Source organism: Chiroxiphia lanceolata, chromosome 5, assembly GCF_009829145.1.
Source record: "Chiroxiphia lanceolata isolate bChiLan1 chromosome 5, bChiLan1.pri, whole genome shotgun sequence".
Lineage (NCBI taxonomy): Eukaryota > Metazoa > Chordata > Aves > Passeriformes > Pipridae > Chiroxiphia > Chiroxiphia lanceolata.
In genome coordinates this window covers 34,833,049-34,859,947 of record NC_045641.1, presented here as the reverse complement: position 1 = coordinate 34,859,947, position 26,899 = coordinate 34,833,049, and the positions used below count along the sequence as shown (strand labels likewise).

General features: G+C 39.1%; 1 protein-coding gene across 9 annotated transcripts in view; it reads left to right on the top strand.

Annotated features, from left to right (window-relative positions):
- Positions 1-26,899, top strand: part of GRIP1 (glutamate receptor interacting protein 1) — a 322,759-nt gene that overhangs the window by 229,225 nt on the left and 66,635 nt on the right. For all 9 annotated transcript variants that reach the window (XM_032687522.1, XM_032687528.1, XM_032687521.1 and 6 more), the window contains exons 3-7: positions 6,853-6,988; positions 7,923-8,068; positions 11,483-11,566; positions 12,429-12,504; positions 13,855-14,000. In XM_032687522.1, coding sequence (XP_032543413.1) covers positions 6,853-6,988; positions 7,923-8,068; positions 11,483-11,566; positions 12,429-12,504; positions 13,855-14,000 — 588 coding nt within the window. The remainder of the gene's footprint in view (positions 1-6,852; positions 6,989-7,922; positions 8,069-11,482; positions 11,567-12,428; positions 12,505-13,854; positions 14,001-26,899) is intronic.

Genomic DNA, 26,899 nt, shown 5'->3' with positions numbered 1-26,899 from the left:
TATACCTTAAAACTAAAAATACCTCCAGATGGCATGGAAGTTATAAACATTTTCTTAGTGGCTGTGATTTTGGCCTTCCCCACCATTAGGCTCTCCCACACAGTCCAAAACTAGGTGGAATGAAAAAAAATCGGTTTTCATGTATTTCCTTAGTAGTTGTATTCATTTTGTTCCTCCATAAGCCCTGTCACCAGCTATCTCAAGAAAATATGGAGAGGGAAGGACTTGTTACTGTTATGACTATGTTTAGCCTGACACTTCCAGTCCTTGATGTAGGGGAAAAAAACAAAGTACAGAGAAAAGAATTCGGAAGTGTTGACTGGCAACAATTCCTAATATCCCCACTTAGAAGAATCAGATGCCATCATCTCTATGTTAATTTGATCTCTTTGAGTGTCAAAGTAATGGCATGAATAATTTTAGGCTGCTAGTACTTGGAATGTGTGGGAGGATTTTGAGTATCAATATGTATTCTCGGTTTGTTTTCTGGCATTATTGTGCAACTCAGTTGCAAATAAAAGCAAACAAAACAAAACAAAAAAACCCCCATGCTCAAAAACTGTCTCTCATTATGGAATTTCTGCAAGCAGGATATCCAGAAGACCAAAAAGGTGTTGTTCCCTCACCAGCACTTGTTTGGTTTGGAAAAACGTCTAGACAAGCGGCTATCCAACTCCTTCTTTAGTCTGCATATCTGCCACAGTTAGCCAGGAGAAACCTCTCTGTTTCTTACACAGCTGCTGCCATGGACCACTTTTCCCTCTAAGTTCAAAGCAATGTTTTTTTGCATCCTCCTATGAAGCTATCCCTTGTAAGTTGGCTGTACAGAGATCATTCTTATCTTTTCTGTGTGAAGCTGCTTCTGTGTGAAAACTGATTTTACACCATGCCATATTATTCCATGCCATCTATTTTTTCATTTTCTGGCAAATGTTTACTGTTATTCCTGTCTGCGAGCAGTGGATTCAGACACTAGCAGAATGTTGTATCTTGAATATGTGCCATTGGTAGCATGGCTGTGCTGCTGCTGGAGAAGCACTGGGACTGCACTGTAGGCTGTGGGATGGAAATGTTAAGCCCTGAGAAGGTAATTATGGTTTAACTCCAGTCACTGTTTCACTCCTGAAATATAATTACTGGAGTTAGTATAGTGTGCTTTGATAACTGTGTCATATATCAGGTATTTTTTCCAATATTCTTCTGCTAAGAAATTGGTGAGGTTCTTGTCATTAAGAATGAAGAGACTTTTTTTGTCTGCAACTGGCTTTCAGTTGGTGGTTATTTGATTTCAGGTTTCTGATATTTATATTAATTTCTGATCTTTTAGTTGGAAACAGAATTTCAAATATAATGCTCATGTTTGATGTTAAATTGAAGACCACCCCTGTTGAATGCCTCGGTTTGGATTTAGAGAGACTTGTCTTCCAAGGTATCCATTTCTGTGCCTTTGAATATGAAAAATGTACCCAAAACCAAATAGCACAAGAGCTAAGCTCTTCTTAGGAAGGAAACCAACGAACCCAGGTGTGAACTGTGCTTCTTTGTCCTGCGGGCCTGGTGTTTTCAGTGAGTTATGTGATCATGTCCTGTATATCACAGCCTGTGATGGATCATAAAATATCATTATTTGCTTTTCTGTGTCATACCTAGGCCAGGCAGCAGATTTTTTCCAGTTTATAAGCACTAGTGGAAGATATTTGTTTTTCAGATAATATTTCTGCAGTAGCAAAGTCATCTTGTAGATACTCTTAAAGCTTATAGGGGAAAAAAAAAAAAAAAAGAAAAAAAGGATCATCTCATGCCCTGTACACAATCAGAACAGCTGTTGGTATAAACCGAGTCTATTTGAGGCAGTTTTCCGCAAGTGTCTGAGCCTTACCAACCTCCTCTACTTTCACTGAAGATGGTACAGCATTTCACCTGTACATTTATACAGGTTAACCTGTCTGCCAACCCAAGACAACCTGCATTGACAGTGTTTTAAATTTACGGTCCCATTGGTAAATGCAGTATATCGTGCCTTTTAGATGTGCTCTGCTGCTCTTCAGACTCGTTTGTCTGTGGATTGCTGGGTTCCAAACTAGGACTGGCTTGGGGATTGTCCCTCCACAGCCTGGAGAATACAGCCCAGCATAGGCTGCGATCAGCTCCATGTTTTCAGACTCTCTTCACCTATGGGGGCGGGGGGGGTGCCTGTTTTTAATAGAAATTTAGGTGGTTTAGAAGTTAGCGACAGCCAGTCAGGAAAAGGGCAACAAGGAGTGGTGCATTCATCATCTCTTGACATCCGTCTTGTCATACTAAGAGAAATATGCAACCCCCAGGACTTGAAGCATGGAGTAGGTGTGATGTCTCCAGTATAACAAACTGCTATCTCTTTCTTAGGAATTGACTTTATGTGATTTTTTTATTAAGCCATGAGATGCCTACTAGGATGAAAAGCAAAATGTTTTCGCTGCAGAATTTCTGCTGACATACAGGGGAAAATTCATTCAAGGAGAGCATTGACTATATTTTCAAGGGACTTACCAATTACTTATTTATTGATTAAGTATGGGTTTGGTAGGAAAATATCGATTACAGCAAGTATTTTTTTACTTTTAGGTTAAGTTTCATTTATGCCCTGTTCCAGCTGCACTGAACAGTCTTAATTCACTAGGTGGAGGATAGAAGTAAGGACTTGACCTGACTGTGTAGATTTTAGGCATTTTCTTGGATTTTAAAATGAAATTTTCACAGAAGGGACTCAGTATCTGGAAGGAAGGCAAGTATTTTTCAGTTTTACTTTAATATATAAATTCAGAAATAAAATTGTAGTAATGTAGAAAATAAATGATAAAACTTTGGATTAAGAGTTCTCTCAGCTTTCAAATATTTGTCTGTGAAAAAATTTCTTCTGTCATCTAGTATTTAATTTTCTTTTTGAAGAAGTGAATATATTCCAGGTTCATAAATCTCATTAGAATTAATTTTCCATGCTTTTTATTCATTAAAAGATATTATTTATGTACATCAAAAAGTAGAAAATGACAAAAAGTCTGCTGATGTGTGAAATACTAGAAGCTTTATTATTATACTATTATTCTTGAAGAAAAATCAGTCATGGTGTTTCTTGGATTTTACTTACCTGCAAGTTGTTTCATGTATTCATCTTCTCACAATAAGTTTTACCCAGGCTTGAATTTGAGCATCTGCTTATCTTTAAAGCTTTCTTGTGCTACGTTGACTATCCCTGTAGTCTGCCAGATTGCAGGGCAGGTCATAGTATTACTACACTAGCTGACCTGGCTGCAAGTCAGGCACATGCAGTTATGATATTGCAACAGCAAGCCTAAGAGAAGCATCTAGACCAAGAATTTAGAAAACAGCAGCAGTGTAATGTTTTCTTTAGAATTCAGTTGCAGCGTGTACCTCACCTTTCAGAACTGGAGATTTAAAGGAAGCTCTTTAGAGCAGAACCTTTCTTTTTCATCTTATGCCTACCTGTGTGTGCAAGTATGTGTGTGTGTGTACAAGCATGCATCTTTGCACTCCCCTTGCCAAGCCATCTCCAGTATTCAGTGGGATTCCTGAACCCCATGCTGAAGGTGGGTGGATGCCAGGAAAGCTGTAGGGTGACTGGTGCAGCATAGACAGTCTGGGATTGCCCCTGAAGCTGCAAGAAGCAGCTGGGGCGGTCCTGAAACCCTCCCCAAGCCAAGGGAAGGCAGGTCCCAGTGTGAGCTTGTAAATTATAAGAAATCTGGAAATAACTTCTTTGCTTTCCTTTCTAATGCTAGCTATGCTAATATTATTAGCAATGTGGGAGTACATGTAGAAAGAACACACTCTAGAGTCTTCTAACTAATTAGGAGTTTGCTGGTTGGCATAAGTAATGAATTGTGAGTGAGGTGATACATGAAGTAGTTTGATTTTTAACCCACAAAGAGTAACATAGGATTGTCTTAACTAGAGAATAGAGACTGACCTTGATGCAGTTGCGTGTTGGATTGGTAATGAAGTCCCAGGATTGTTCTGATATTGGGCATTTGAGTAATACTCCAGTGGGATTAGTCTGTAATAATAATGCCAGAGCAATGCAGATGAGTAAACATGTAATATATAGTATTATAAGAACAGTAATCATGTGCGATTTAAGAAAGCAAAGATGAAAACCAGAGAGAGAGGGGTATCAAATGGACCTGGTTCAGAGCCCTTCCAGGCATAACAGTCTCTTATAAGCAAAACCAGCTTAGGTAGTTTGATTTCTTCCTGATATGATTATGTACAACAAAAGCTACAAAATCCTTCAGAGCAACAAACCTAATGAAACTACTGTGCATGCCTAGATGACCTTATCTGTCAGTTAGCAATGAACCTTTCACACCACACCTCCCTTGCAGTGTTGGTGCATCTTTCCTTTCTGCCTACCAAGGAAAAGTGTCTAGAAGTCGCTGTTCTGTTGGCAGAGGTATACAGAAATTTGTCAGAATGGTGAGCAGGAAGGAGCCTGGTCATCACTTTCCATGTCAGTAGTTGAAGAGAATTGTAAAACTGTTAGCCAGCTTAAAATACTGCATGGATCATCTGTTCCACATGTCGCTTCAGGCAGCAGAGTATTTCCCAGAATTGGATTGAAAACTCAGAACCTATATAAAAGATCAAAACACATGACAGTATTGTGCTGTGGCAAAAGATTAGGCATGTGCAATGCATTGTTGATGTTCCATATACACATTCTGGCAAAATATTCATTAAAAAAAATAAAATCTTAGATGGTTCCTGAGAACCAGATTGCACTACTGAGAAGTACAAGGGAAGGATTCCGTCTGGGAGATGGAGTGAGAGGAGAATTCTCCTTTTGGCTCCAGATCTCACAATTGAGTAAACCCTGAATAAACATGTGTCACTCAGTAGCAAAGCTCGTCAGGTTGCATCATGGGTACAAATATACAGTAATTTTGGTTTCAGTAAGTACCATGTCTAACTCTTGTGATCCTTATGAATACTTACAGGTTTTTATAAAACTGAAAGCAGCATTTTGGCCTCTCTACAGCTATGTAACATGTCTGCATGTTCAGATGCAGGTAATCACATGTGTTCTTTCTGAACTGTTAAAAAGGCCAGATGTGAGTAAACATTGTGGAATCTCAACAGCTTCCAAATGGTACCCAAATGGTGGTTTGGTGTCAGCCAAGTTGAAGAATGCACCGGGTAACTATGCTGCTGACTGCTTCTGACAACCCATGCTGCTGACTGAATACACTGCAGAATTTTGTCTTAATAGAAGCTTTATAAGCATAGAAGAATTCTTGCCCAAGCACTTAAATCATGCTGTATAATGATAAAAATGTGAATAACTGAAGCGAGATCATCATCAGCTAGAATGGAAATGGCCTGACAGCCACCTGGAAAGGAGCGGGAACATTGCATGGAATGATTCTACATTGGAAAAAGATTAAGTAGTTAACCCCATTAAAAGTACTACCAAGGATTACAGGACTGTCCACCAGGACTGGAGGCTCTTCTGAATGCTTTCGTCTGTCTGCCACCATTTCCTCAAATACAGAGGCGATGGTGGTAGGTTTGGCAATTCTTGTTCTGAGCAGCCATTCTTCCATAAAGGTGAAAATGTATTAGGTCATCTTGTCAGTCATGTGAAAAGATCTTGGAAGAGCCTTGCTGGTGTTTGTATAGTGCTACTTCTAGATCTTACTGAAGAACATTTGAATATATACAAGGAACTCACTTGTTTTTTGGGTGAATTTTAGTCTTTAAATCTTATGCCAGCACAGCAAACTTCTAGTGCGGTGCAGTTATACTGTTTATTTACAGTGCATATATGATATTTGTAACTGACCAATTCACCTGAAAGCTGCATGTTGAACTGAAAAGATGAATGATCCTTCTAGAATTTTAATGGATCTTTAGGATTTTGTGCATTTTTCCAGAATACCTGAGCAGCTGGTGGTTTTAATGGGTCTCCTCTGACTGAAAACAGTGGATATGAGGTACGATTGCCTCGTGGCTTTCCAAACAGTTGCAGTCCTGCTGGAACTGTGCATATGTAGATTATCTTATCCATCCATGTACAATAAAGGCATCTCTTTTTGAAAGTTTAAGGCTTTTTATTGCAGGTGACCTGCATTTGTTGATGTCTGTGGGATTAACTTATCATTTTCCAATTATGCTAAATGGAGAAACTGCAGAAGAGGGTGTCTCAGACAGCATGTGATGGAAATTTTATATATACTTACAACTATGAAAGCCCTTCACCTACTTTATACCTGTTCTGCAGAGATTGCAGAGAGTTACAGTGGATCTATATATGTGTAAGAATAAGGAATAAAACTGTTAAGATCTGATATATTTCTGTCTGGATTCTTGCTATGTTCAATTGCTTTTATTAACACTGACACCTACTAGTGGCCTCAAAATGAGTCTGAATCTAAAATTATAGTTTTGTTATATCTTTGCATCTTTTACCCTTCTGTTTATTCAGTTGAAGTACTTTATAAAACACAGAGGTCAGAGGGAGAGAGCAGAAAATGAGAAAAGATAGCTTTCTTAAAATGCGAAACAAGTACCGTAGTTATAAGCATTGCCAGCCTTTGCATTTATTGGCTCTATATAGGATACCAACATATTGGTATGATTTTTAATAACCTTTTACAGATCATATGTCTCAAGATTTATCTGTATGCAGACCTTTACGCACAGTACTTGTGAATTGTAACATAAAGAATCTCCAGATGTACATGTTAGTTCTTATTAACACAGAATGATTTTCTAGGGAAGTAGATGACATATTAGAAAGGCAACATCTGTGCTATTACTTAAATCTTAATAACGTCAATAATTTTCTTTCAACAGAGGAATTCAAGGGCTCAACAATAGTTGAATTAATGAAAAAAGAAGGCACCACCCTAGGGCTTACAGTATCGGGGGGTATTGACAAGGATGGGAAACCAAGAGTATCTAACCTTCGCCAAGGAGGAATCGCTGCTAGGTAACCACATCTCAAGCCACAAAATGCATTATAAGATGTGATTGCTTCAAAAATATGTGCCACATCAGAAAGGTCACTAAAAAATATGTGACTGGATGTATCTATAATGGCAGCCCATCACACTGGAGAACCTCATAGGGAAATGGCAACAGCTGGTCCTCTTCTTTGCTCAAGGCTACTTTGATAAAAACTAGAAATACCAATGAGATATTTGGAAGTCATCATAAGACTAATGACATTTATTCTAAATTATATATGTTTTATTTCTCTGGTTTTTTGTCCTTGAACAAAAATTTGAGAGAAGTAGCATAATGTACTGCGGAGGAAAAATAAAATGGAAAAACTAAGGGTAGTTCTACCGTAATTTATTTATTTTTTTTAGCTGGTTTTCAGCTGGTTTTAAGATAAAAAGACTCTAAATTCATAGCTACCTTGGTTACTACTACAGTGGAAAGAAAAAGCTGTTATTCATGAGTGAGACAAGTCAAAATATAAAGGTTGAGCTGAAGCACTCCAAGTAACCAAGCAGAACATATGCTTTTGGGCTGTGGCCTGTGTCCTGTAGCTGTGATGTTAACTGCAAAGGCAACCACTGTTTTGGACACTTTCCTAAGAGAGAGAGAGAAAGATAGGGACATGAAGAAGATGACTTCCCAGATCCTGTGTCCAAACCAGTCCCATCATCCAACTCCTTTATTGTGTAGCTGGTTCTGTACATCGGAAATTAATAATGCAACAATGTTCTTCTTTTAGTATTTAACAAGATAGATTAGATTATGATCTGAAAATACCACTTTCTGTTAGAAAGTTCAACTTATTTTAATCTAGATTAATGGAAAAAATATTTCTTACCGTCACTAAACAGTACTTTTAAAGGATTTAGTTTGGTCCAGAAGATCTGTCTTTAACAAAAGGAATATGTACTTTTCCCTAGGAGTGACCAGCTGGATGTAGGTGACTACATCAAATCTGTGAATGGAATCAATCTGACCAAATTTCGCCACGATGAGATCATCAGCCTGCTCAAGAACGTTGGTGAAAGGGTTGTATTAGAAGTGGAGTATGAGCTGCCTCCAGTCTGTAAGTAATCACAGAGCAAACTGAAACCTATGCAGAATAGCAGATGTTGTCAGCAGTGAGATGGGCATGGTTGATGACAGCCATTTTGGCAATGATTGGGTTTTTATGTTCTATTTTTATTTTTTTCTGTGGCTTATCGCAGTGTGTTGAAGCAGTAGAAAAGAAATGGCAGTACAGGGGGATGCTTTCAGATGTTTTAAAAGCATGAATCCCACCATTGACAGAGCAGAGTTGTCAATCTCCACTATTTTATTTTTTTTGTTTGCTTGTTTGCAATTTTAAATACTGGAAATCAGTTTGGGTAGATTTTGTGGCAAGAAAATCCTTCTTGTTACAGTAAGATCTTCTAACATGAGACTAGTGAATATCTGCTAGTTCTACTTCTGCCTTTTCCTTCTGTCTCTTCACTTGCAGCACCCTTCCTCTCTCCTGGATAAACAACATCCTTTGGGACTTTTCAGTCTTTTCTGATGTCACTTTCAGGCAACATTTCATTTCTAGAGCAGAAGACCCAGAGGGGTAGGCCATGAGGATACATAAACTTGCAAGAATTGTGTGACGGAAACAAGAGCTTTCACTGAGCAGGATTTTCTTCAAAATATAAATTTATGCTGACGCTAAAGTCACAGAATGCTACTGAATGTTTTCCTTGCCTCTCCTTTGCTCTTTCTTATGTGCTTATGTCTATAACAGTGTGTCTATAGGAGCAAATCAGTGGGAATCAAGTCTATCAGGAATGAAGTGAAAGCTAGAGAAACAGAGAGTTGGAAACCTGGGACCTAAAGTGAAGGAGTGAGTGTCAGGTGGCTTCCTGGCACCAAGGAGCTGCACCAGTCACACCTTTAAAAGGGTGTGTGCTCCTTCATGCTGCTCACTGCAGGGGAGAAGATGCGGTTTGCTGGTGTTTGGCCAGAAAAATCTGGAGCCAACTAGGAAGTTCATGCCCCCTTAAATAAAGAGTTTCCTTGTAATAGAAGCGAAAAAATCCATCACTCTCTTCAGTATTCAGAAGATGATGAACTCCCCACAACTTTCTAGCAGCTGGAGGGTTAGTCTAATTACATATTTGGTGGGGTTTAGGACCTCCTGACAACCATCTTAATATGTTTTGAATGTTCTCTATTTAGTGTTTGCTTGTGGTAACAGAACTTCATGTTCTAAAACACAGAATCTGAGTTAATGAAGTTAGCGGAGTTCTGAGTTTGCTGCAGATGTATTTGTTTTACCAGCATTAATTGGTTTGCATTTATTCAAGTGGACTTTCTTTTGTTTCATCCCCTTTTAGCATATGTGCCACTCTTGTCCACTGAAACAGTAGACAAGACAAATTACAGTAGAAATTATAACTTTTTTTTAAGTCCTTGGAATTTCTGGTGTCTTCATACAAGCGTAGATAATGGAGATAATTAGCAATCTAGTTGTTTCCATTAACTTCTAGTGAACAAGCTAGACACAATGCTTTTGTTACACACAGAAGGTTTCTGATAAGTCATGTGGTGAAGTCCTGGCACCTCTTTCCTGACCCCATACGTAATGAAATTCTACTGTTGTTCTCATGGTTGCCTCCTCAGAGAAAGGACTATCATGGTTTCAGCATGGGGAAATGTCAGTCATTTAATAATGGTGGATTAAATTTGGTTTAGCACTGGTAATCTCCCTCTCCCTAGTGCTTCTTTCCATGCCTGGAAATGGTCACAGCAGCCAGTTTCAGCACGAGCCAGTACCTGTCTCACACCTGCCTTTTGCTGTTGGTAAAAGTTAAGGACTTCTTTCCAGTACCAGGTTGAGGCTGGGGTGGAAGGACAGCCACCTGAGTGCCTGTTGCCCAAGTGGAAGGATGCTACATGCCAATCCTTGCTGTTGAACTGTAGGTTTTGTCTGTCCTCAGTGGAGGTTACAGGCCACAGCAAACAGAGCAAGAAGCGTGGATTCATCTTGAGCTACATGCGAGGCCGCTTTCTGTTGATAGGAATGAAGGCAAGAGTTGTCTACTCCTCCCCATAATTCGGTCCTTTTCAGTCAGTGAAGTGTTTCTAGCTGAAAGGAAACAACCACATGGACTCAGTAACACAGTCCTGATCTTCAAGCTGTAGCAGGAATTACTGCAGCACAGAGCAGTGCTCGGGAGGGCCATATTTCACCTACTTTCTTAAGGAAATGAGATTTATGTGATTTCACTGGGTGGTTCTCCTGGGTCCCTGCAGTAACTTTTTTACTGGGATTGAAAAGCTTTAAAAAAAGTACATTACAGTACATGTCCTGGAAATAGACACTTGAGCAAGTCCCTGAGTAGGGGAGTCCTCAGAGAGAGAGGCATACAGTGCTGAGGGGCACCACTCTTCTGGCACCTTTCATGGCTGGCAGCACATGCAGGGTAGCCTGTGGTCTCCGTTTTCCCTTCATGGTATCCTGACGGGGAAACTCTGGTTATTGCAGGCAAAAACATTAAATAACATAAGTTTTCATTAGTTCTGCTGCTCACAGAGCATGTATTTTATAGAGATGGGTTGGTTTGGTGGTTTTTTTAACTTCGTGTGTTGTGCTGTTTGCAGTATTTGACTGGAAGGTGGGAAGTGTGAGTGTGTGTAATTTTGCCCACTGTCCTTCTCCCTTCAGAAAAGAATTCTCAGGCCCTGCCAAAGTTTTTCCTGTAAAATCTAACAGTAAACTGTCTGCCGGTCTCTTAACAGCAGTGATTTCAAATTCTACAAAGTGGATTATCACACCCAATGCATTGGTCTGTGCATTAGGCTTCTCACCCCCTAATCCAGCTGTGCACCACTCCTCTAGCGCTTACAGAGAAAACACTGAGTAGACTAGAAGTCAAAGAATTCTTACACTTATCAGTGATGAGGGAGCATGCTACATTTTGAAAAAGAAAAGAAAAATCCTTATTATACAAAACACGTTTTACATCTTAATTTAGTAATCTGAGATTAGAAATATTAGAGATACACCCCCAAAATGTCAATTGTCTTTGCTTTGTGCAATAAAAATAAATGTTTTCATAGCTGAATAAGAAGCTTAATAGGTAGCTCTAAGAATTTCATTTGCCATTTTTTTCTCACTGTGTATTTCTGTATTTTCTAGCGCTCTTCTGTAACTACAAGAAAAGCAAAATTATGCCATAATTTAAACACTAAGACTCAAATTCCTCACCTGTTACATGCATCTCTGTCTCTTTTCCCAGACCATTGGCACTTTGCAAAATATCTGGTCCAAAATTCTCTCAAAAAGAGGACGAGTTGTGTTTAATTACAGGTCTTCCGTCTGACTGTTTTGTAATTCAGTCTTTTGAATGTAATGACCCAATATCTATCTTAAATTGTAAAAGGTGTAAGTCTACGTGTATAATTAGAAAAATACTAATAATTAAGTTTTGGATTCTTTTTGTTTTATTTGTTTTTCTTTTAGCTGTACAAGGATCCAGTCTCATCTTTAGAACTGTGGAAGTTACTTTACATAAAGAGGGGAACACTTTTGGATTTGTAATAAGAGGTGAGTTACTGTTGAGTTTGAACCCTTTGTATTATCTAAATAAGCAAAAAAGCGATAATTTTTTATGATACTCAGAAATACGTAAGGATTTATGGCTTAAAGTTTCTTAAAGTCATATTACCTTTTCCATACCTTCATGTACTGCTTTTATGAACTGCTCTAATTTTTGTTTATGGAAGAACCTTAATTAATAAACTATTTGAAGAAAACATGATAAACTTCATTTCACATAAGACCAGATTCTGCTACATACCTTCTGCTACCTGAAATCAGCAGAAAGGTCATATTTCTTAAAAAAGATTTACATGTAGTATTTATATAAATTAGGCAGGAAATCTGATTAATCATGATGATAGTCTGAATTGTGCAACTAAAATATTATCACTGACTTAAGAGAACAGAAGAAAATATGGAACTGTTAAATAATGTACCCCAATGATGCATTATCAGTTTCTTCAGGGAAAACCTTTTTTTAATTAATACATAAATTCCCTAGCGGCCACTCATTCTGAGTATACATAAAATAAGGGTGTTCTTTTTCTCTGTGCTGTAAACACAACAGAACAGTAAGTGTTCACACTGAGGTCAGATTTGCAGAGTAAAAGTTCTAAGAAAAAAATATATATTTATTAAGAATCACTCCATAGAAATGTTTTTTAAAGATTCATCTATACATAGAGTAAGTTGATTTTATTTAAGTTTAAATTCAGAGGAGGGTGATATTAATAGTTTGGCCATTTTTTGATCTTTTTAGCCCATCTGTAAAGGTTCATACTGCAAGATTTAGGTTTGCCTCTTGGAAATGAGCTTTCATAAAAACCATAACATGAAGGTGTACGTTCTCTCACTTTTTCCTTTCTAGGTGGAGCACATGATGACAGAAATAAATCTCGTCCTGTTGTAATAACATGCGTTAGACCTGGAGGGCCTGCTGACAGGTACACTTCATCTTTCTCTGTAGTACATGTGAAAGAGAAATGGAGAAAGGTGAATTATTTGGGACAGAAGTTAAGATTTGGAGTGAAATAGATGTATTCAAACACAGTCCTTTGAAATTCATGGTTTAGCCTTTAATTGTTGTAATAATAATAATATCAACGAGAACAGTAATGGGCAACCACAGAGGCTCAGCGTGCCATGGTGTGTATGAACTTTAATTTAGAATCTTGCACATCAGACTTTCTCATTAAATGCTTCAAAAATTAACCCAAAATTATTAGAACAAATGCCTGCAGTAGGTCAGAGCACATTTTTTTGCATCCTTCAGACAAATGGTGTAGCTCTTAATTATGCTTTTTATACTCTAACACTACCATCTTTTTCTCTTGCAATTCAGAATAATACTGTCTTGTGTCTGAGTGTTGTTGCATTATTCTGTTAAGATATTTGTACATATCTGCATGTGAGTGCACACATAACGTTACCTAGACAACTTCTGCATACAGATTTATGTTTTGGCCATATTTGTATGTAATACAAATATATTTATATCACTTTATTTCTGTGTACAAACTATATTTTCACAAATGGCACTCATGTCCTTAAAACACTCAAGAAACTCAAAGGGCAGTTTCTGTAAAGCAGACTGATGTTCTGTAGCCTATGTTGACATTTTTGACATTGGAAATGTTAATTTAGAAGAAAATGTTTCAAGAGAGCCTCTCTTTTGTTCCATCGCTTTCTTCTCTCCATCATCCTTGTTTTTCTCCATGATTCTTAAGCTGACAGTGTTAGTACTTCATTTTCTATTATAATTCTGAATAGATTATGAGATATGCCTAGGAGACATAATAATTTAGAGCCAAATTATTTTTGGGTGGGAAGAAAAGAAAAATGGAATTATCCAAGTAAGAGATATTTTAAAAGAAAATGAATGGACATTCATGTTTTGCAATCTGTTTCTGCACTCATGTGTTTGCACCTCATGTTTGTTATTAAGAAAATATTGGAGGAAGAGATGTTTGTGTATGTATGAAAAAAGAGTTGTGTGGACAAGGCAGAAAGCAAACATATGTTGGAGCAGACGCTATACTTAGTTGCAATTTAATGTGACTTGATTATTTCACTATGTGGTAAGCTGTTTTCCAGTCACTGACTTTCCAATTAAAGCAATTTCCTTTCCACTGCGCCCTCTGAACATTCTCACTGTCAAAGTAAATGTTAAGTGTTAAGGCACGAGGGATGGATGACAGGGAGGGTTCTAGAGAATTGCTTTGCATAAAAATGGTATTATCTCCAAATCAATTTTTCTTATATTAACAAAGATCATTCCTTTAATGTCCCATCAGAGAGGGCACAATCAAACCTGGGGACAGGCTGCTGAGTGTTGATGGGATCCGACTGTTGGGAACAACACATGCTGAAGCTATGAGTATTCTCAAACAATGTGGGCAGGAGGCGACTCTGCTGGTTGAATATGATGTCTCAGTGATGGGTAAGTTGAGAAGTGGGGCTTTAGTTCTGGGAGCCATCTGTGATGGTTTGCTGCCTGTTCTTGATGAGCTATTTTAGAAGCGATTGTGACCTGTTATGCTTCTAGTAGCACTGCTGTTCCCTTCCGCATCGTGTCATTAATCTCGGGTTCAGAAGGAGGTGAGCGGTATTTCACAGTAATTTAGCATTCTGACATTTTTTGGTTTGTAGAGCGAAACCATAGTGTGGATTCTAGCAAAGTAACTTTTCCAGTGACTAGTTTATAATAAAGGTTAATGAAGTGTAAGCATTTCTATGTCACATGAAAGAGGGAGTATACTTGCTCTAACAAGAATTCTTTTGCCTTTTGCCAGTGCTGCTAGATGGCCAAGACATAATTAAAGTCATAAGACTGCCACATAGAAAAGAACAAGGAAGAGAAAATTTGTTAAGAAATGCAGAGGTGACAAACCACAGCTTGAAAAATGAGCTTACACTTTATACAAACTTTTATTGAACTCACTGAAAATGTGGAAGGTTTCTCTGGAAAGTCAAGAAGAGAAGGTGATTTTTAACAAGAGATTTGGGATTGAGTTGTTTCCACTTGTTTTGGAAGTTGTCATATCCCCTCCGTTTTTACAAGATACATAAAATTTATGGCAGCAAGAAATAGAAATACTCACCAGTCAGACTAAAATATTTCTTCTCTGTTTTGGGATCTTTCTCTTTTTTTCCTCTTCAGCTCCACATCAGGTTTCTAACCTAGCAGTAAAGCAGCGTCCTAGGGATTTGTGAAATAGCACTGTCAAACTTCAAAGTCTTGGAAAAGATTAATGCTGTAAAGAATAATGTCAGGTATTTGTTTATTCTGAAACAGCCCTCTATTCTTCTCTAAGACACAGATTTTTTTTTTATTACAATATACATCTCTATTTACTTAACTACGAAGAATTGAAGTGGCAGGTTTGTCTGGTGTCTGGCAGGCCTAATGGACAGTTGTACAGGTCCAGAAAGGTGGAGACAGCTCAGACGAGCTCTAGTTCCTGATAAGAACTAGAATTTAGGTGTTTTCATTTGTTTGTTCTTTTTTTTTAGAAAATGACGGATGACCAAACCTTGTCTATCATCACAGTTAAAACAATATTCTTTATACTCTACTTTCTCTAAAAGTGAGATCTCACTGAAAAATGAACCCCTGGCTTTAAACAAACAAAGTTCCCAGTGAACTTTCATTTCAGACAAAACTCCTATCCCCATTCTCTTGTATACCCAAAGGAGAGAGTCAGCCTCCATTTCACCGAGGATCTTTTAGAAATCTTTGCAGGTTTTTGTGAGAAGACCACATGATGAAAAGCTTTGTTGTGTTCTAAATTGCAGCTTGTTCAAGGCAGGAACCTTTCTTCAGTGTTGTCTGGATAGAGCTCAGTACATGAGCATGCAGAACTTAGTTTGAAGTTTCAGGTTTATAAATGTAAAGGTAACACCTACCAGTTGGTCTCTCCCTCTCATTTTCTCTCTGGATAAACTCTCTTTTGTTCTCAGCAACAAATCTGGATTTATCATGCTTGCCTTCCTGGCAATGAGTGTGTTATTCTACAGAAATTTAAGATGGTAGAAGAATCTGAGACTTGTGGAGTCAGAAGTAAGGAAGGAAAAGGGAATCAAACACTGGGAAATTATGGGATTGCGGTCCAGCAGAGTTTGCAAGAAGAAATAAGGAGGAATCCAGTAGACTGGCTTTCTAATGCATTATGATTTTTTTAGATTTTACCTAGTCCTAGTAAATTTTGATTTTTTTTTCCAATTTGTCTATCCTGCATAGTTTTCCAGCAGTAGTGTGAACAAAGAAAATTGTTGGAAAGCTCTCTTCACTTTTTGCAGTTACGTTATGACCATGGTGCAAAGGCTGAAAATCATTCATCCTAATCCATTGATTCCTGGCCCAGGAAAACTTTGCTGATTTGATTCTTCTCAAGAGCAGTGAAGTCAGTTGCGAGTAACATGAAAGGGAGGAAGGACATGACCCATGAAAAAAAATTTAAGAATTGCAGGTTCCTCAACTCTTATATTACACACAAACTATTTGTAATGCTAAGGGTTGACATGAATTTGATAATAGGCTAAAAGAAGAGAAAGGTCGTTGAGTAAGGTCACTTATCAATAACTGATGCTTGAAACTAGATTAGTAGGTTAGCTTGCATGGGTTGGGGGCAGTAATCCAAAAATTACATAAAAGTCTGGTGTATTCTGTAGGGTCCTCCTGGTATAAACTTGCGGAAGAATATATTACTCCCAGAGATATAATTATAACATTATTTGCTTTAATATCCTCTCTTCTGTTAGTGGATGGTTATATCCTGTAAAGTAGCACTGTGTGTGGCCAGAACTGGAAAGAGCCATAAAATACATTCTGATAGCGTGAAATTGGAACTTGAGTTGAAAAGGTTAAACTAGATGAAGAAAATAATCTTGAACTGTTTTTCAGCTACAGTCCTGTAGTGTGTAACTGACTTTTCTTACTCCTCTAAGCATAAGCTGTTTCAAAGGTGCTGTATTTCTCGAAGTTTAGTTCCTTTACCTGAAGTCTTCAAGAGGTCACTTGGGAACCTTGTACATTTTATTGTTTCTGGAACCTAGACAAACTGGAGTAAAAAAGGCATCAAGGGGTTCTGTGCAGGGTAATCAAGTGTGTATATAATGTAGATGTGGCTATTCTGGTTGAACTCTCTGGGGTTACACTTGTACTTGCTCCTGAACAATCTTGCTCAGCTGAGTCCTAGGAAATAAACTTGTCAGTTCAGCTTCTTGGAAGAGATTTTTTTTTTTTAAACTCTGCTGAAAATGTTTCCAGGTTAGTGTGGGCAGTGTACTGCTGTGTAGTTTCAAAGAGACTTTGAAATAATAGTAGTTTGGAAATACCAAGATAATCTCTAAAGAAAATAAGAGCACATAATTTCTGAGAAAATATTTTGTAGCCTGATAAAAATTAAATTTGAAGTTGTGGAGGTTGCAGTCTTCCAAATGTTTTTTTTCCAAAATACCTCCTGCACTTCAGTGTTTGCAGAGGAGATGGATATGGTGACTTGCTCTGCACCCAACTGTGTGGAAGGAACAATATCTGTGTGGGCTTTATCACTTTTCTGTGTAATCCTTACACCTGAACTGTCCAACCTTTCTGGTCATATGCATCACCTATTTTCATCTAGTAGTGGGAGAGGTCTGAATAGTACAACTCTCTGTGCTCTATGATTACACCTGTGCCCCTCATTTTGTGGAGGAGGAGTAGAGGCAAGGTGGTGGCTAGCAGTGACTTGCTACGACTGTCAAAATAATTTTGCAACCTGAATCTTCTCTTGTGGCAACCAAATAGCCAATATTAATTCCCAGCTATAAACTTAAGTTGGGAAGACTTGAAGTTCTTGCTGTTTGGCAGCAGTTGGGATGAAGTATTCTAATGAGCTGCTAGAGTTGGAGTGAGAGTGAGAATTAGAATGCAACGTTTATAATGACCTACAAACAGAGGTTCTCAATACCCCTGTCTAAAACAAGAAATAAAAGTTATAACTACATTGAAGCTGAGCAGATGCAGTTTCCTTTCAGGTTTTCCAAGATTTGCCATAATGCCACTGGGCTCTGTGTTGTCTCTATAACTGAGGTTGCACCTGCTTGGGTAGTATTCCATAATAACCCTGAAAGGGAGCATTCAGACAAGTTCAAAGGTAATGGCTACCTTCAGTTGAAATTCTGGCCCATAACATTTTTATGTAACTCTGATTTCATAAGTTGATGATGACAAGCTTTTGAGCAACCTGCCTTTTAATTCTTGTATGTTCCTGCTGGGGTAAACTTTGAATCAAGGATACTGTAGTTAAACAAAACTCATATCTTTTGCCAGGACTTTGGTACAAAAGGAAGCTTTTTTTAGCTGTCTGCACCTGTGACACACAACATCTTTCTCTCTCATCTCTTTACTGGGTTAGTTCAAACCACTCTGTGCTCTTCAGGAATGAAGGAACATATTGCACGTTCACATTCCATATGTTTCTCTGGCTTCTTTAACAGTTCTTGCACTTATTTGAGCCAGAATAGATTTGCTGGAATGTGGCACCCTGTAAGTGCTCTCCACAAAACGGATACAGTCAGCTTGTTTTTTTGTCCAGGTCTACCAGAGTCACCCTGGCATAGAACTGGTCAATTTTAACTAGAGCAACATCCTCAATTTTCTGAACTCAATGTTTAACACTGATAGAACTTTCTAGAAAGGGGATTATTGATGCAGTCATTTACTAGTAAATCTTTAACAAACCCCATCTAAGCTGTTTGCTTCTTTAAGTTCACCCCTTTAAATAAATACATACATAAATTCATTAATGCTGTAGCAATCTTTTGAGAAGACATTTAACGAAATCTAACTCACCCTTCAATAATTCTGCCTGACAAAAAGATCACTAGGGAGAGATAACTTGCATGATTTAAAGATCATGTGAGGTAATCTGTGGTCTAGTGTAGACTTTCAGTAATTTTTGCTGGACAAAAAATAGAGAAGAAAAAAGAACTTATGGGCTGCTCCTTAAGTTTCATAAAGCAGTATCACTGAAGAGTATCCAGAGCTGTGGAGACCCTTAAGAGCTATGGAGTTTTACAAGCCCAAAGGAACAGGAGCTCCAGAAACTCCAAGGACAGATTCCAGATCCTCATAAGCCTTATAAAGGTTGCAAGACCTTGAAAGTTGAAGGAAAGTCAGGAAGCCTGTAGGATTGCACACTGCCTTTTTATTTCTGTTTCTTTATAAACTTAAAATTAACATTTCCTTTGTCTCTCACAAGTTTTTGACAGAACAGATAGGTAGAGTACTCTAGCATTTGACTGCAGCTGCAGGTCTCCTGGCTGTCACAGAGGAACAGGCTTAGATCCCTTGAAATTCAAAATATGAATTAGTTGCTTAAACCTTTAAAGAACATTTCTTGTCTTATGTTGCTTCAGAGACAGATTGAATGAAAATTCGTGTGCAATGCAAAGGTAGCGATAGCTATATTAAGTGAAACATTATGCTACTTTAAATACTGCTACAAAACACATACACAAATTATGTTTTAAGACAATGTTTGGATCAAAATGTTGAGAGTGCCAGTTGGGAAATGTGAATTGAGAACAGAGACTGCTCAGCTGCTGTCCAGGTAGGTGTCCATGAAGTACAGTGAAAAGACCCACAGGACAGATAATAACCTTTTTATGCAGATAATTATTATGAATTTTCTTTGTGTCTTCAGTATGTGACCACAGGTTTATTGAAGGCACTGCCCAAGATCCTTGTCTAAATACAAAGTTATTAATTTCCTGGTGTTTTTTTCCTGAGGCCATAATCCTGCTACAATTTCAGTGCTTCAGGCAATATGCAGATCTCAAGGATAAAACCTTAGTGTTCCAAGGTCATTCCAAATGTACGGGATTGTTCTTAAGGCAGAAGATGACACAGACATCTCTAGCAGTTCCAGAAATATCCACTCAAAGATGTGTCACTGGGTAAAACACGTGGGGTTTTTTTTTTTGTCTCTCCTGGAGGCCAATGCATGATTCACATTCACTGAGCAGATATTTAAATCTACATGCTATGGCACATTAGTGTTTCATCTTACTGTGCAGTTTCCTTGGTTATCAAAAACACTGTTTGTGTGTTCTGCTGTCAGTGCCAGATGCCTGCGTCATTGACACTAGTACGAACTGACAGTCAGGTGTGGATGTATACAATAAATAAGTTCTCTCTTTGTAGTGCTAACAAGCTGTGCTAAGGCACATGGAGAACAGGGAGGTGATTTGGGACAGCCAGCATGACCTCACCAAGGGCAAGTCCTGTCTGACCAACCTAGTGGCCTTCTATGATGGAGTGACATCAGTGGACAGGGAGGGGTTACATGTGTCATTTATCTGGACTTCTGTAAAGCCTTCGACATGGTACCCCACAACATCCTTCTCTCTAAATAGGAGAAAGATGGATTCCATGAGTGAACTGTTCTTAGATGGATAAGGAATTGGTTGGAGAGTAGTGGTCAATGGCTCAGAGTCCTGATGGACATCAGTGACAAGTGGTGTCCCTCGGGGGGTCTATATTGGGACCAGTGTTTTTTAGTATCTTCATTAATGATATAGACAAAGAGATTGGGTGCACCCTCAGCAAATCTGCAGGTGACACCAAGCTGAGTGGTGCTGTTGGCACACCTGAAGGACAAGATGCCATCCAGAGGGACCTGGACAAGTTTGAGTGGGCCCATGGGAATCTCATGCAGTTTAACAAGGCCAAGTGCAAGGTGTTGCGCCTGGGTCAGGCTGGGGGATGAAGAGATTGAGGGCAGCCCTACCAAGAAGGATGTGGGGGTGCTGGTGGATGATGGGCTGGACATGAGCCAGCAATGTTCACTTGCGGCCCAGAAGGCCAACTGTATACTGGGCTACATCAAAAGCAGATGGCCAGCAGGTTGAGTGAGGTGATTCTACCCTTCTATTCCACCATGCTGAGACCCACCTGGAGTGCTGCATCCAGCTCTGGCGTCCCCATCACAGGAAGGACATTGACCTGTTGGGGCAAGTCCAGAGGAGGCCACCAAGTTGATCAGAGGGATTGGAACACCTCTCCTGTGAAGAAAGGCTGAGAGAATTGAGATTGTTCAGCCTGGAAAAGAGAAGGTTTTGGGGTAACCTAATTATAGCCTTCCAGTCCCTTGAAGGGAGCCTACAAGAAGGATGGAGAGAGACTTTTTACAAGAACATGTAGTGATAGGATAAGGGGGAATGGCTTCAAACTGAAAGAGAGTAGGTTTAGATTAGATATCAGGAAGAATATCTATTAGGGTGGTGAGGCACTGGAATAGGTTGCCCAGGGAAGTTGTGAATGCCCCATCCCTGGAACTGTTCAAGACCAGGTTGGATGGGGCTCGGAGCAACCTGGTGTAGTGGAAGCTGTCCCTGCCCATGGCAGGGGAGTTGGAACTAGATGATTTTTCAAGTTCCTTCCAACCCAAACCATTCTTTGATTCTATGATTTCATTTAGCAAGAGATAGTGTGTTTTGGGATATGACTTACCCTTGGCACAAGAAGATACTTTTTCCTTTAGAGAAGCCCAAGGCTTGTGATTTTTTTCAGATATCGAGTTTTTTGGCTTTCAGGACTGCTCTCTTACAATGGCAAGTGGGGGGTATTCTTTTTAATCGATTGTCTCTCATGCTGCTACTAAATATGACATGCTGACTTCAATTAGTCTCATCATGAGCCTGTAAGATGATGGATACCTATCAGTTTGGCATCAGTTCCTGCTTCCTTACCTGCTTCAATCTACTCTATTTATCTGCTTTAAAAGAAATAATAAATACCTTTTTAGCACCTCTTGAGATAAATGGGTAGCATAGAAACCTAAGGTAAATAGGCATTATGGTTTAAAAAATCCCAGCATTTTGGGCTGGCAAATTCAAAACCCATTTCTTCATTGATCAGTTCTTTGTGTGATCAAGAGATATAGCTGCTGACTGCTGTTAGTGAAATAAGACCATGCTTGCAACTGGGGACCAGTGCAGTTGGTCCTTTTCAGCCTTTACAGAAATTGTGACAGAAAGAGAATCCGGCACTTCAAGGCAGCACTCAGGTGTTCCCTTCATGTTACACAACCACTTTCTTTTCCTTGCAGTTCCCTCTTTATGCCTTACACACCTGCTACCCAACTCATTCCCTGCTAGCTCCCTCAAAACTTACTGCGTTTTCTCCTATGGGTTGAACATTTGTTTCATCGTGAGGACTGCTGAGCAGTGAAAGAGATGTGGAATGGGGCCTTGTAAGAAAATAGACTTCTCTATCCAATGAGTGCCATCACTGTGTTGCATAAATAACTCTCAGTTTGTCATTTCTCAATATTTGTGTGAACTTACATCCTTAACAGCGTTGACACATTTTTATGTACCATTACCTAGGTTTCTTTACAGGAAAGCTTTAAACTTCTGACATCTGTATCCAAATAGTTCCTCAAAAGAGTGAGAGTCACTAAGCCCACCAGTCTGCTCTCTGTTAGCCGGGTTATCAGACCAGCTGTCCACGGTACGCATGTGCTTTTTGGGGGCCAGAAAACTTTTGATACACACATGTGGCCACAGGGTTTCAGAAACATTTGCTGACAGCAGAGAACAACTGTAAAGTTTCAGGATCCCATGTTCCTTCCTGTCTGTTTCATGCAAACATTATGCTTCTTTCCTCCATTCTTTGTTCTTACCCTGTTTCTTAGCTTCATTACTGTCTTTTTCCCAGTAGTTTCTAAATTTTCCCTTTCTTTACTGACCTAGTTTGAGTCTTCTTTTCTAGAAGGTCCTAAATCCCCAACATGCTATTCCCTCCCCTTACAGCCCAGATTTTTCTTCTGTTTTTTTGCCAAGTAAAGCTTAGGTAATTTTCCAACACATTCCTCTCACACTGCTGATTTCCCTCTGTTGAAGGCCTTTTGCAGTTTTCATGGTGTTCTTTAGCCCTTTCTCCCGTCTCTGTTTCTTAGCAAACCATTCCCAAGTTTCTTGTACTGCAGCTGCTTTTCAGATCAGTAACCCTCTCACCTTAGTTCTTCCCCTTCTTACCCAAAAGTCCTTCTCTTCCCTCCTCTTGGCTCTTCTCTTGATTCTGTGTACCAGATCTGTCAGATATTGAAGATGCATAGAGAACATGAATTTTCAGTATAAAGCCTGCAGAATTTTCAGGGGGAAGGGAAGGGCAGGCAGGTGGGGCAAAACGATATGGCTTTCCCTAATGGTGCTCTCAGACACAGATGACCTGTTTCAGCTAAAATAACTTAAGAAATACGTCCTGAGAGCAGTAACCATCTTAAAAAAACATATCACACCAAATATTTGAACTGTGCACAAGTTGTAAGTTGCAAGCAATTAAAACCAGGATGTTTTAATAAGAAAAGTATGATTTCCACGATTCCCAAGTATATTTTCCCTGCAGAATTTTTTTTACTTTCTTTTCTCTGCCCGGGTGTGATTTGCTGCTGCAGTTTAATAGCCATGTTGCTAGTAGGTGATTACAGAAGGGAGGAGTTGTCGTGTTTTACAAGGATTTCATGATTTCATACATCTTACAGGTATTTCTTTCTTTACAAACTTCTTGATCATCCCTGAAGAAAAATAAATGGAGTGTAACTCCAATCATAGAATCAACTGGGTTGGAAAAGAGCTCCGAGATCATCAAGTCCAGCCCTTGATCCAACACCGCCGTGGTTACTAGACCATGGCACTAAGTGCCACATCCAGTCTCATCTTAAAAACCTCCAGGGATGGTGAATTCACCACTTCCCTGCGTAGCCCATTCCAGTGTGTGATTACTCTCTCTGTAAAAAATTTCTTCCTAATATCCAACCTAAATTTCCCCTGGCACAGCTTAAGACTGTGCCCTCTTGTCCTACTGCTGGTTGCCTTGGAGAAGAGACCAACCCCCACCTGGCTACAACCTCCTTTCAGGTAGTTGTAGAGTGTGATGAGGTCTCCCCTGAGCCTCCTCTTCTCCAGGTTAAACAACTCCAGCTCTCTCAGTCACTCCTCATAGGGCTTGTGCTCAAGTCCCCTCACCAGCCTTGTTGCTCTTCTCCGGACCTGCTCCAGCACCTCAATATCCTTCCTGAACTGAGGGGCCCAGAACTGGACACAGTACTCCAGGTGTGGCCTCACCAGTGCTGAGTACAGGGGCAGAATCACTTCCTGGTCCTGCTGGCCACACCGTCCCTGATATAAGCCATGATACCATTGGCCTTCTTGGCCACCTGGGCACGCTGCTGGCTCATGTTCAGCTTCCAGGTCCCTTCCTTCCTGGCTGCTCTCCATCCACTCTGTCCATATAAGTTACAAATTACTCTAACAGGTCCAATTAATACTTAAGTGCTTTTGAAACTGTGACCTCATTAAAAGCAGCTTAACACACATCACTTTGTATGGGAGAAAAAACTGTAAAGGTGAAATGAGATGTCCCTGAAACAGAAAACTAAAGGTACGATTTAATTGTCATAAATAACTAGAAAGGGGGAGGGAGGTATTATCTTCCAAGTTCCACTTTGTGTATGAAAATTCTGTTTTTCTTACTGGGTACTGAAAGTAATGGACAAATTTATCTTCCAAGACTTGTAAGGAAGGTGAAAGCTATACTTGTATACAGTTAGTCTAAATAGTGTACAATTACAAGAAATCATTCTGAAATATCTAATGTATTTCATGATGGGCCTTCCTTAAAGGAGAGCCTTCCTAATCTCTCTTGGTATCTCCTTACAAAGCACATGGTCTCAATTTTTTAGATGGTAATTCAAGGGCTTGGATCCTCAAAACTGCCCCTATTTAAAATACACTATTGTGCTTCTTTTTATAAGTAATTAAAGACAAAGGATGGAAGGAGGAGATTGTTGTAGTAATCTCTCCTGTCCACCATCCAGGCTTCAAGCAAGCAGAGGGAAGGAGCAAATAACCCTCACAGATTATTAGTAAAAGATAGGAAAAAAGAATTCATCAAATCTTTCCACTTTGCATGAAGGCTATCTAGATACACCATGAAATGCAGTGTGAAGGAGAATTGCCATCTCTACTACATGCTTATACGTCTGGTCATCTGGAAATGGGTTAGTAAGTTGGCTTATCTTTTATTTAGCATGCTGATCAACACAGACTAACAGGGATAATGAAGTATCCCGACTTGTGCTGGTCTGAAAAAAAATTAAGCAAGTAGCTGAAGTACTTAAATTCAGAGTACAGGAGTGAAAGTTTTACGAAGATGGTGATAATTAAGCTTCATGGACATGAAAGGATCTTTTGCATATGCCATGCAATTCAATGCAAGAAAAGCACTGTAATCAGAAAAAATCCACTTAAAAAAATACATCCCCAGATTTGGTTTAGTACTATTGCAGTCATCTGAGAGACTAAGGAATAAGGGACAGATCTCATTTTCTTTATATTAGAGAGAACTTATGCTGTAACCCCACAACCTGTCTCTAAAAGGGCCCATCTCTAAGGAAATTACAGCAGCAAAAGCACTATTCCTACCTTCATTCCAGGTAAAGCAGAACACTAAACATCTACCAAGACTTTCCTTTAGGGAGGTGTTTTAAAAAATCTGGAACTGAACTATTCTATCACCTTGATTTTTTTTTCATAGATATAAGACACCCAGATTTCACCTGACGGGTTCGGCCAAGAGAAAATCCAAGAATCCCTCAGGCCATTTCCTGGAATGCCTGTACCAGGCATAAACTAAGAGGTTAAATTGGGATGCACTAGGGCAGATTTTTATCCCTTTACTCTAAGGGTAATGGCTCATTAATCATTTTACAGAACATTTATGCTGAAAAGGGATGGATTTTAAAGTATGAATATTTTTAGGTATTTTGCTCATGAACCATCTCGATTAATGGTGTTCTAGTGCAAAACTGGTGTGAATGAGATCTGAAGCAGATCCTTGTGAGATTGTACCACATATGTAGGAGATGTGTACTGCTCAGAGAGGATGGTACTAAGGCCTGTGATCTGTAAATGCAGGTAGGGGCAAAAATCAACATCTAAACTGAATGGGTTTATCTTGAACTCAACATGGTTGCTGAAAAATAATTGCACCAGTGCTACATCTTACAGCATGATCTTATTACACAGAATTATACTTCCAATGGTATTGCTCATCTGTACAATGAGTGAAATGTTTTGTTCTCTGTGCATTTGCTGTTTAAACCACGTTCCCCTACAGTAATTTTGAACACCTATAATAATCTGTCTTTGTATCTTTTTCCTAAATGCATGTTTACACTCTTTGTTCATTTAAAGAGATAATTTCGTAGCCTTTAAACTCAATATTTATCAGAATGGTTTGGAGAAACAGTACTGATAAAAATTGTTCTGTGTTACCTTATGTTCAGCCAAAAAATCGTTGGATTTTTCTGTTTTTAATCAATTAATTGGTGACTTACATTAGTGCTGTTTGATCTTCTGTCAGTCCCGTGATTTTCATTTGTAAGTAAACTGGTCAGAGTATTCTAAGAGCTATTATTGATTGGTCACGTCATATTTCAGTGTAGATGCTGGAGGACCATAATGAAATGAAGTTTCTGTGGTAATTGAACTTGCATTCAAACTAAAACAAAGGCAAGCACCTGACTGCATGTTTCATTTAAATTTTACCTGTTTTCTTCTTGGAAGAGGAGAAGAGGGTAAAAGTGGTTATATGAAGACTACTTATCTAGGCCATGTACCGGTTTCATCTTTAACTGCAATTCTTACACTATCAGAAAAGTGATGGCTCACTGCAGCCAACAAGAGTGCCAAGCCCTCCTGAAGATATAAGTAATGAAGGATATGGCAGCTTCCCAAGGTTACAGGTAAAGCTGTGGCAAGCTGAGGTTTCTTCCTTCTTCTTATGTGCCTCCAGACATTTCTTCCCTGGCTGATAAAATTGCATTTTTACATGCAGAACCCACACCAGTATAAAAGCACTCTTTTGTGGAAGTGGCTCAAGTCATGTGGTGACTGAGACCCTCAGGTTATCTGCATGAAATTGGAAGCAGAGTAGGGCTTTGCCAATGGATGAAATTGGCTGTAGGGCATCAGAGGCAATGAGGCTCTGGAGAGAAAAGACACAGGCAACAGGGGAACAGAGATAGGGATGCTAATGAAAGAGAAGGGGCTTTTTAGGGTAAGGTTTGCTATTGTATTTACATGCAAGCATCTCTAACCCAAACTGCCTCTGAATTACAGGGTCAGTTTCCTTTTTTTCTGGCAGGTAATCCAAAGGTTATATACATGAAAAGATAGTAATATGTACACCTTGAGGCAGAGCTTTGGGATGTGTCTTATGTTACTTAGGAAGTCCCTCAACACTTTATTTAAAAACTCCTCATAGGGTTTTTTTTTATCCTTTATTTT